Consider the following 12,171-nt stretch of genomic DNA (forward strand, 5'->3'; position numbering starts at 1 on the left):
TTGACCATTGATGAAAAGTGTTACAGATTTAGGTATTGAAACTATTGACGACCCACTCAAAGAATGTCTCGCTAAATCATTCACTCACGTCAGATTCGGATCGTCCTGTCTCAATCGACAACGGAATATTGGACACAATATCTGTGGGTACTTGCGACTTGTATGGATAAACAATCATTGGACCAACTGTTTCTCCCGAAGCTCTAAATGTTCCTAGAAAGGTAAAGGTTTCCTTTTCCTTATCTCGAACCTCATAAATATTCCTCCAGCCTTTTGGCTTCAAAATTTTCCCAAGTGATGGGCACAATTGAAAAGAATATTCGAACGCGTTAAAAATTCTACGTGGATCTTCTTAAACGAAAAGATTGTTCGTACTGGTGAGATAGGTATTAAGATCATGGTACGCGTGCTAGCCATTAGACCAGCGAGGAGGGCTTTTTGTCCTTGTGTAAAAAGCTTGGTTTCACATTGAAATAGAAGATTTCAGAAAACGAAAGTTGCAGCTAATGTTACTGAACAAATTCCAGTCAGCAAAACGTGAAACACAGTATGAAACAGTGTGGTCGACAGGTGGAAGGAAATATTCCAATATTCGACCAACATGAGAAGCAGGTGGTCGATTTTTAGAATATGTCACGAAATCGAAAATTTTATGCATGCATGTTGAAAAACAGACCTTAATGCTAAACGAGGAATAATTTGAAGCAATTTGGCGCATTTCCAAATAATCCAATAATCGACCACCCTTGGTCGACAATTGATTTGTATGGGAAAGAAAAAAAAATGCCAAATTCCGACCACATTTTAACGCGTATTTTTTTCATTTAATACTTTTCAGTTATTGACAAATTATGCTGATACAGCTTCTAAAGTTCATTCAACGAACCTGCTGATCCTGATGTAAACATTGCAGAATGGTATTACTCCGCCAGTCATAGGATGATTGGCTATCGGTCACCGCTTCTTTCGTGAAGCACGTGCTCGTACCCTGTCGGCGTTTTGCATATTCCCCGCACGCAGCCATATTGTAAACTGTGATTCGCGCATAAGGTGGGCCAAACCCAGTTTCTACGCATGCGTATTCTCTTTTATTGCATTAATTCAATTTAGTTCTTACATAAAGTGTTGTTTCTGTTATTTCACTGTAAGTAAATTGTTTTTCTGGTAATGAGCCTTATAAGCAACAAAAACATTGAAAAACAGCTTACTTGACAATGGACTATTTTCTTCTGCCGCATGGATGCGGCAAGGCTCTTTAACCAATAAAATCAAACAATCACCACGTGTATTTGTTTACATGAGGTACTGAACGTTCCTTGAATGAACTATAGACGAACTTAGTTATGTAACAAAAACATTTCTTACCTCACGTACTATCTATATCCTCAGAAAAATGTAAAATATCCTGAGCACAAGATTCTCATTACACGCTGTCGTAAACTGCGCACTTGAGTCGTAATTCTACAGATACGTCGAAATTTATCAGTCGAAGACGACCAGCTAGACAAGAGAGAGTGAAACAATGAATGTTATTGATAGTATATGATGCAAGCTTTATCATGAATCACTTTTCGCTCCAAAAGACCATCTGATATATTTTATATACACAATAATTAGCAAAAATGGTCGACTATTGGATGGCGGTCGACTAGTGGCGAACTCACCCTACATACTTTAAATCATATAGTTATGAGAGATTTTGCCGCCCCTCGAAACTTGCAGCCACGTGCAATACACGTGTAGCATTGTAGACCTGGTCCTGGTAGACCTTCACCAACTGAGTACGCATGTGAAATATTTTTCTGTGCATACCTCTAGTTTCCAAGTTAATCATCGAAGTTGCTGGTTTGATTTATTGAACTTCTCACCAAAAAATGTAATTAAATGAACTAGGCGGAACTCATCCGATCTTCATCTAACTTAGCGTGTTTGTAGACCCTGACCTGCTTGGTATGCATGTGAAATACTTTCCTGTGCATTCTTTTCTTTTCTTTTTCTTTTGTTGTTGTTGTTGTTGTTGTTGTTGTTGTTGTTGTTGTTGTTGTGGAGTTACGATTTATCGAAGTTTGGTTTTGAATTTAGTGAAATTTTCGTTAAAAAATTTAATATCTTCGGGTGAACTCGTCCCATCTTTATCAAGCTTAGCATAGCAGTTGATCTTGATCTTCTTATTATGCATGTGAAATAGTTCCTGAGTATGTGGAACTTTCGCGAAAAATGTAATTAAACCAATAAAGGTAAGCTCATCGGAGCTTCTTCAAACTTAGCATGATGGTAGATAGAGATTGACCTACTTAGTATACATGTGAAATACTTTCCTATACAAACCGTTAGTTTCGAAATTTTGATTTAGTGAAAATTTCCCGAAAAATGTAACCGAGCTAAGGTGAACTCATACATTCTTCATCAAACTTAGCATGGTGGTAGACCTGCATCTATTGTATATGCATGTAAAATTTTTTTCGTGTGTAGATGTTTGGTTCTCGGTCCATCAAAGTGAGGTTTTGAAGTTCTTAAAATTGTCGCAAAGAAATTCTCTGATAGCTATTTAGAACGAAAATACATGAGACAAATCTATTACAGTAGCGCTCTTTAATCCGGCATTATACGATTCGATACATTCTGTAATCCGGCAATGATCGAGCTGCTCGCATTTTTACCAGGTGGGTTCCGGCGTTTATTGACGTTGAGCACCAGGTCGCGTCACTGCGCTGCTTGTGTTTTTAGTTCTCACAGTGTATATCGTGACATTTCAGTACATTTCCTGTTTTCTAGTGGGTTATGAATCACGTTTGCACAATATTACAACTGTGTACATACAGCGTACTGTATTGAAAATGTTCTCAAAATTTAGCACGAGTTCTACAGTGCTAATAAAACTAAGAAGCGTAAGCATGTGACTGATTATACAGCAAAAACTAGAGATAATTATCGCTCAGGAGGAGATGAAGAGGTCTCTAGCATTCTCTCGCTATGTAGCTCTCAAAACATCCGAATCGCACTTCTGAAAGACCTCTTGACTGAAGAACTTCTTGGATTGCTTTTTGACATTGTATTCAACAGCTATCTCTGCTTTGTGCAGTTTTGCTGAGAAGTGTGTAAATGAGAATAAATTGAATGACGTTGGTTCTGCCACCAACAGAATACATCAATACCCTTATATATTTTTTCATATCCATAGTCTTAAGTTCAAGTTGTGATTTTGTTACTTCTGTCTTATAAGTTTGAGACTTTGTTGGTTTTACAAGTCGTGAAGCTTATTTATCTTTTTTGTATATCTTTACAGGTTATGATTCCTCTTTCGCTGTATGTAACAATTGAAATGACGAAACTTATCCAAGCATATCACATTCATAACGACGTTAAGTTATTCGATCCTGAGTGTAATAAGCGTATTGAATGTCGGGCATTAAATATTACTGAAGAATTAGGCCAGGTAAGTAATCATCCGCATTAACGTTACAGTAACTAATTTTATTACTTACACTTTTTCGTTTAGAATCCCAAGGTGAACATTGGTCACCATTTGATCAAAAGTAATACACGCCAGAGTAGAATTTGCAAAGAAATTGTCTTCCATTAATTGGTTAATAGGTAGTTTCTTAAGTTAGTGTTAATATCATAAAAGAGGTACAAGTGCAATGCCTAACCAGAGAGTAATGATACATGGGCTCTAATTTACTGTGCTAAACTTGGATGTAAAACATAAATCCGGAATCACTACCGTATTGCTATAGATTTATATTTAATATACTTTTAATACATTCATACTAAATAGTAGCGTTCTGCTCTGGTCAGCAAATGTCCAATATTGTTTGTTTGGAACAAGATGTATATTCTTTGTGTACACTAAACAACATCTGCTGGTTACACAGATAGTAATTACATTGAGTAACGATTATTTTTACGACTCATGTCTGTCGAATTGACCAGAAAATTTCACTTATTCATTTGGTTCTAAACGTGGATAAGCTATATTCTGCAAGAACAAACGATGTGTTACCAATATTGTTTATATGATTATCTGTTGAAACCGACCTACATATTTCCGAAGTAAAGTGTTCACTAAGGGTCACGGAATCACAAATCTGTTTAACTTCATTTCTGTTTTGGAATGTTATTAGGTGAACATATCTCAAGGAATATTTGTCACTTGAGGGCTCTTTCGTGGCTAAACGTTTAGCGTACGCGCCTTTGGCGTGGGAGACCCGGGTTCGATTTCTGGTGGGAGTTCATGTGGTTCAAATTCCACGTTAATCAGCAAGTCCACGTCTCATGTAGCCTCGCTGTTGAAAGGAACGTTAAACTCAAAATTATCATCAACATTTGTCACTTGATGCCTATGAAGTATGTGAGCGTGAACGGGTATAAGATATAAGGTTTAAAGAAAAGTGTATGTACTAAATAAAACTTGAAATTATGTCAAATGAAAGGTGCGTGAAGTGTTCCTATTTACTTATGTGTCAAAAATAGAAATGTTCTATTCTGAAATTCTTATCGTAACTTCATTTAAGAATTTTCATATTTCCGTAAATATACGTTAAACTGATTGATCTCTCTTTAAATTAATTCATTGTATGTTTGTGTAGCTTTCTTCTAAAAATGAACAATATTTTTCTTTGCAGATACAGTATATTTTTTCGGATAAGACAGGAACTCTTACAGAAAACAAAATGATTTTTCGACGATGTACTATAGGAGGCGTCGACTACAATCACCCACCACCTGAAAATGTACAAGTAAGAATAGATCATTACTTTTTCTTGTTTTACATGAAGTTTCTTGATATATAAATGAAGCAGAATTTATTATTTATGTACTGTTTATAGGCAAAAATCAGTTTTATACTGATAGAAATAAATTGGTATAATCTTCATGTGCAGTTTAGTTTGTCGCAGTATAAAGATTTAATTTATACTGAGTGTTATTGGATAATTATGTCGGCATGTCAAAATGGGCAAAACATGTAGCTCACATAAATAATATAGGCGGAACACACACAGTTTCAACTGCGAAGCCCTTAAAAGAAATCTTGTGTATACCAAGAAGGTGGAAAAATATTTCAAGAACTATCTGAGAGAAGTTGCAATTGTAATATAGTTGGATTATATTGATATAGTGTGGGTCTATTTATGGGATTTGCTTCTGCAGCGATGAATATACGAGGGTGGATTGGAAAGTTCGTGGCCTGACTTACAAAATTATAAAATATTTGGATAACTTACGTTTTATTTTTAATAACTTATGTTTTATTTTTCCACGTAATCCCCTCGACCGAGATACATTTATGCCACCTCTCCGGTAACGCTACTATACCACTTTTAAAAAAATGATTTCTCGAGCCCTGCAAAATATCCCAGTACAACACTTTTCACTTCTGCGTCCAAAGAAGATCGCTGACCTTCAAAAACATTTTTAGTTTTCTAAACAAGTGAAAACCCAATGGGGCTAGATCAGGCTAGTAGGGCGGGTGCGGCAACGGTTCGATCCCACGGAATGAATTTCTGCCATGGATGCAAGAGATGTATGAACACGCACATTGTCCTGGTGAAACAACACCTTTCTTCGCAGCATTCCTGGCCTTTTAATTCTGATTTTCTCACGCAAACGTCGCAAAAGGGTGAAGTAGTATTGAGAACTGACAAGCTTTCCCTTTTCCAAGAAATCAATCAGGATAATGCCTCGAGCATCCCCAAAAATTGATGCCATAACCTTGTTTGCCGACAAAACTTGTTTGGCTTTCTTTGGGACAGGAGATGCATGTCGTTTCCATTGCTTCGAGTGCTGTTTTGATTCCGGTATATGATGGTGTATCCATGTCTCGTCCATAGTCACAAATCTCACTTTTAGACAGTTTGAAACAATCAAGGGAAAGAGTGAGTCGATTGCATTTGTATTCAACTTGAAAGCAACTTGGATACCCATCTCGCGGACTCCTTAGAAAACCCTAATTTGTTTACAATAATGTTTTGTGCTCGCTCATAGGAAATACCTACAGTCTTAGCTATCTCTGGGATTTTGATTCTGCGAAAATTAAGTACTAAGCATGTAGTATTTGTGCTCTTATAGTAACATTATATTTCTTTTACCGAAAAGTGACTTTATTATTTGTTACATGCTTAGTACTTAATTTTCTTTATACGTGTAGCTTAACAATAATCCTTACGTTGCCTACACTTTCATTTACCATGTTCCCAGTCATCGTAAGTGAAACTGCAGGCATGGGAAAATAATCGTTTACGTCATGGCATAACTGGGAGACGTAACTAAGAAAAAGGGGAATGTATGAGTAATAAAAGTTGTTCCGAACCACGACGTAAATAACGATTACACTACGCAGCTAATATATACAAACATAAAATAATTTCTTGCTTCGTAGTCAGGCCACGAATTTTCCAATCAATCCTCGTATATATGAGTGACTCGGAAGAAGATAGTTCAATATTCTCATACAATGCAATGTAATGACACATACCAAACAACCCCCCTCCCTCGCCTGTCATCTGCAGGTACCTTTCCGAAAATAAATTACCTACATACTTTCTTTTGTGGCCCGATCCCAACACATTCACCCAAATAACTCAGTTTCACTGGAAGTGACACTTACCATTATCTTTCCCCAACACGAATACATCGAACTAGTTTCGAAAACTTTTCGTAAGATCAGAAAACAGAAAATCTTGCTGAACCAAGATCCCAAAAGCTTCGTTCCACACTTACCATCATGACCATATAAAAATCTGCACAGAATGATATATTCTATCATATTTCGTAGGGAGCTGCCAAGAGATTTTCATGTATACTTTTAGCACTGATGACTAGTACATTTCATTGCATAGTGTATCCACAGCAGTGTTGCCACTATTTAAGTTCCAACCCTCGTACTTAAATCGTATATAAAATTTTCAGCATGTCAGTTTTTGATGTGCCTAATTTCTTCTAATCTTGGTCAGAGTGTGTATCCAACTGAAAGAAACGAGGACTACGAAGCCGTTTCAGTCCATACCATTATTACTGCCGTGTAACTTAGGGTGTGGAATAAATGCTCAGTTAGAGAATCACGTTCTTCCTCTAAGCCAACCACGTCATTCTTCTTTCAAGAGCTTCTGTATGACATAGCCTGATAATTGCGTTATTATTATTTTAATGTTTTATTATTTGATTAGTCGGTTAATTTACATATGAAATTGAGGTGATGGCTGGAAGAAGTTGCATACACTCTTTTGGTGCCCACTGTTTTAAGAACTTCCATATCTTGTTTTATAATATGTCAACAGTAGAGATCTGGAGAGCATTTTGCAAGGAGTGGTGCACACCTGATTCTTGTAGACCCTTCTCCCCGAAGTCATTTTAACCATACCCATCTACTTTCATTTTGATTTTTTTTTTTTTTTTTAACCTCTCTTCTCATCCACTTCTATTGTCATCACTCTTCTGACTACAAAGTCATTTGTTCTTCTCGTTAAATTGCCATACTACTGTAGTCACCTTTTTTTGTATCTTCTTACTGGTTTAAAAGGTATGAGTATCTAAGGTATGACTTTTTAGGAAGCAGACTGCAACGGATACGGTGAGCTGAGACCTGGATTGGATTTCTAGCTTGACCTCGGACGCTTCCACTCTTCGAATTTTCCGTTTTAAGTATTTAGTACAGATAATTGAAGGCAGAATCTGAAGAAAGATGTCTGCTTAACTGGCAGACAATGGTTCAGACTGTCAGGAAAAGACCACAAAGCATTCGTTGTTGGTGGTAGAACTATGTATAATATCTTTAAATTAGAAAATATAACTAAAATATTCATTGGATATACAAATTGCGGTCAAATAAGAATGAACTGGTTCCTGATACGACACTAGCATCATTACTTTAATATTACCAGCAAAAGGATCTTTGCCCCTCTGCGCGACGACCAGCCAAGTTACATGATGGCAGATGGAGAAGAAAAGTGTGACATTCTCTTTTATATATCATACCGCAAAGCATCTAACTTGATAGTATTCAACTTCAAAACTCACATTTTAATTATTTCGGTTGGCATTAACTTCTGTTTCGAAACTGGGCGATTTTGAAACCATGTTTACTAAGGGTTAGAAAAAAGTACTTCTGGCTCAGTAATTCCTACAGTATGTAGTAATTCAATTTCGGACGTCGTCGCGGGTGAGTGGATAACACGCTTGCTTTTTGTATGTGTTCGATTCGCGATGGAGTACTTGCGACAGATAATGGTACGGATTTCGCTTTCAATAGTTAGTTCCATCTCATATAGCCTTCACAGTGCTTAAAAAGGGATTTTTGCCTCCGAACTCCTCTTAACTAACTAATCAGTCTATGCCAATGTATCGAATGTATCTATGTAATTTAGAGATGTCAAGAGTCAAACGGACATTATACCTCAATTAATACACAAATTTTGAAAAATATTGGGAATGACAATGATCCTCTTGTAAAGTGATAAGTAATTGGATCGAGATAACGGAAAACCCCAATTAGGATACACACTCTGACCAAGATTAGAAGAAATTAGGCACATCAAAAACTGACATGCTGAAAATTTTATATACGATTTAAGTACGAGGGTTGGAACTTAAATAGTGGCAACACTGCTGTGGATACACTATGCAATGAAATGTACTAGTGACGCTGATAGCGCAGGTTGTTGACATATCTACCTAACCTCCGAGCAAGTAGACTCTCATGTCACAGGCAGGCGCACAAGCGAGGGAAGCACAGTCACTTGTGAGCGAGCGGTCTAAGAACCATCGTGATGCAATTTCGCGCAAGCCCAGGCGTTTCTTCAGGATGCGAAGCACAGCCGTATGCGCTAATCCGGTTTCGTGGGCGAGCTCACGAATCGTCAGTCGTCGATCACTGTCCGCTAACGCGGCAACAGCTTGCACTTCTTCAGAGACGCCAGGACGACCTGCACGATGCATGTCTGCCACAGTTTGCCGACCTTCGTTGAAGGCTTTTACCCACCGTGCCACTGTTCTGTACGGCAATGCCGATTCCCCACACGCCTCTTCAATACCTTGATGACACTGTCGTGCTGTACGACCTCTGGCACATTCAATCTTGATCCAACTCCGTTGTTGCTGTTTCGAAAACATAGTGACACCTTTACGTTAGACCGCTCGCTCACAAGTGACTGTGCTTCCCTCGCTTGTGCGCCTGCCGGTGACATGCGACGGGCGAGTCTATTTGCTCGGAGGTTAGGTAGGTATGTCAACATCGTGCACTATCAGTGCCACTAGTACATTTCATTGCATAGTGTCTCCACAGCAGTGTTGCCACTATTTAAGTTCCAACCCTCGTATATCATTCAGAATTCTTAATTTCTATAGCAAATTCCTTGCTTTGGACAGACTATATGGGAATAAGAAAACAGTAGAGATTTAGAGGGACCGCATACTTCCAGGAATGTCATTATTATGTCTCAATTCTGTAATTGAACTCAAATTACAAGTATTTAAAGTATGACAAGATAAAAGTAGCATTTTAAAAATAATTAAAGCTACGATATAAAATAATAATAGTTTTTCGCTTTCTAGGAGTCACAACTTCGGCCAGGTATACCTATGCCAATATTAGTGAATTCCCGCTTACAAGATGACCTTTCCCATCAAGATATCAGACTGTTGGTTGAAAATGGAAGTACCAGTATAAGATTCAGCACTCAGTCAGAACGAATTCGTGACTTTCTTCTTTTGCTAGCTGTGTGCAACACTGTGGTAGTTTCTAAGTATCCCCATCGTGATGCGGTAAGTTAAAGCTTTCATAGGTACTCTTTATTACACGAAAGTAAAAATGTCTTATGATCTTAATTTTGCAAATGCCAGCATGTAAAGCAATTGTGTATTATCTTGTTAAATCAGTCATTATATCTTCATTAATTAGGTATGATGTGGGTAGTATAATATTAATTCCTTGTTGTAATTTCCTATATAAAACAAAATATGAGGACCAGTCAAATGAAAACCTTTAAAAAGATAATGAATGAATGAGAAACACATGAATATTTTTTTTTCTACATAATCCTTCCCATACTCAATGCAAATTTCTCATTGCTTATAAAGTGCCTCAGTGCTTCTGAAAAGAAGTTTGTGGCTGAAAAGTAGTTTTTGGTTGATTTCGCAACCAGCCATGCACCACTTGTTGAATCTTTTCTTCTCATCGGAACTTCTTTGTACATGTTTGGACCTAGTGTCTATTTAAGGTCCAAAGATGTGAAAATCAATAGGGGCGAGATCAGGTGAATAACGTGGATAAGATAGACATTCAAAATGAAGATCGTCTATGATCGCAGCCGTTGCGTGGCAGTATGTGGCCGAGCGTTGTCATGATACAGAAGAGCCTGTTGTCAGTAGTCCGTGTCGCTTAGTTCGTATTGGAGGTTTAAGATACTAGGCGCTATTGATTGTGCGTCCCCTAGGCGGGGTGTAGTGCTCCGAAATGATGTCCTGTTGGTCCCATAAGAGAATAAGCATTAACTTCCAAGTAGAGGTTTGAGTTCGAAATTTTTAGGTTTGGGTGACGAATGCCGCTATTCCATGCTCGATTTTTTCCAAGATATTTCATGCCCAGTAATGAGTCTCTTTTTAAGTCATTACCTTCTCTTTTAAAGCTCCGCAAAAGCTCTTCACACACATCAACACGCCACCGTTTCATCTCGCTTGTCAGTTACAGTGGTACCCATCTGGCGAACACTTTCCAAACCGAAGTGCATCGTGGTTGATTTTATGGGCTGAACTATGATTTATGCCAATAGTTATCACAGCTTCAAGAGCTTCAATTTTCTTCGGCGTCATATCTCGATGTGCTTGATCCGTAACGAGGAGTCTTCAACAGATGTTACAGCATTTAACAATTTCCTACTCCACTCATAAACTTGTTGCTGTGGAAGACATGCGTCACTATACTCCTTTATACTCTGATTAATCTCGATAGGTGTCACATTTTCACCCGTCAAAAATCTTATGACAGAAGCTGTTCCATGTTGGTACATGCTGATTGTGAGACGGTTATCTTGAAACTGTCTCTATTACAGTGCTTGTGTCCCTGCACTGTTCTGCCACGTACTAGAGACAAAGAATACTATTGGCATCAATATCGCCGACTTTCATAACATCACATTTCAAAATTGTTATAAATTTTTAAGATTTTCATTTGACTTGATCCTCGTAATCATATCGTACATGACTTATGTTGTACCATTTCCAGACGAGGTTTGGTTACATAGTAGACAAGTGTTTTTATTATACCGGGTGTTCAGGAAGTAACTATGCAGTGCCATGTTGTGGTGTGCTAAGGGATGACTGATATGATTGTCAATTAGAGAACATGCAGAAACATGTGCAACTGTGTCTTCAAGTGCAAGGGATCACTTCCAGCATCTCTTATAACTTCCGTGACATTAAAGTTTAGCTTCGAGTTAATTTCAGTAGTTTAAAATGGTTTATGGAAAATAAAAATACGGCAAGTTACTGCATAGTTACTTTCTGAACACCCGGTATATTACTTAAAGAAGTGAAAAAGTTTCCATAAATACACCAAACAACAATTTCTTCCCTATGAATCAGAAACAAACAATAAACGATTAATACACATACACGCTATGAAGTTTTCTGTCATCACTTCGCTAACAACTACCTGCTTTTATGTTGTACATGATTTTCACAGAGTTATTTGTAATTAAATAAATTCAGTCAGTGCATTTGAAAAGCAAGTAAAATTAAAATAAAATACGGATGGAGTACTAAAAAATTAATTCATTTAACTGTGTTTTGTTTAAACAGAATTACTCTTAAAGAGAAACTAAATAGTTTTTAAATTTTAAAGTCTTCAAGTGTTCAGTATTTTAAGCATCTCCGAGTTGATTCTTGATAGTTGTAAATTGTCAGAAGAATTATCTGTACATTGGTAAATTTGCCACTCTGTCGATCAAAGCAATTTAAACGATCATTGTCCAATTTGCATATTCGTCCTGCAAAAGGATCATAATTTCTGCTACTTTTTTCTCTCTTAGAATGGAAGAAAGATTTCCGGCTGTGCTTTCACTAATTCTTTCCACTCATTTGCATCACAAATGCTCGTATTCCCTCTCTCCACACTGTAGTATCCCAATTAAACTTAGAAAAATGTAAATCTTACTTTAATTTTATAAATCTTTTGTA

At 37.3% G+C, this 12,171-nt stretch overlaps 1 protein-coding gene across 6 annotated transcripts in view; it reads left to right on the plus strand.

The window, feature by feature from the left end:
• LOC145681107 (phospholipid-transporting ATPase VD) overlaps positions 1-12,171 on the plus strand; it is a 325,531-nt gene that overhangs the window by 238,747 nt on the left and 74,613 nt on the right. For all 6 annotated transcript variants that reach the window (XR_014130730.1, XR_014130731.1, XM_081752516.1 and 3 more), the window contains exons 6-8: positions 3,287-3,436; positions 4,626-4,739; positions 9,550-9,759. Coding sequence is in view for 4 of the 6 variants with exons in the window: in XM_081752516.1 (XP_081608642.1) it covers positions 3,287-3,436; positions 4,626-4,739; positions 9,550-9,759 (474 nt within the window). In the remaining 2 variants the exon portion in view is untranslated. The remainder of the gene's footprint in view (positions 1-3,286; positions 3,437-4,625; positions 4,740-9,549; positions 9,760-12,171) is intronic.

Source organism: Thermobia domestica, chromosome 3 (genome assembly GCF_964235325.1).
Source record: "Thermobia domestica chromosome 3, izTheDome1.hap1.1, whole genome shotgun sequence".
In the NCBI taxonomy this organism is placed as follows: Eukaryota; Metazoa; Arthropoda; class Insecta; order Zygentoma; family Lepismatidae; genus Thermobia; species Thermobia domestica.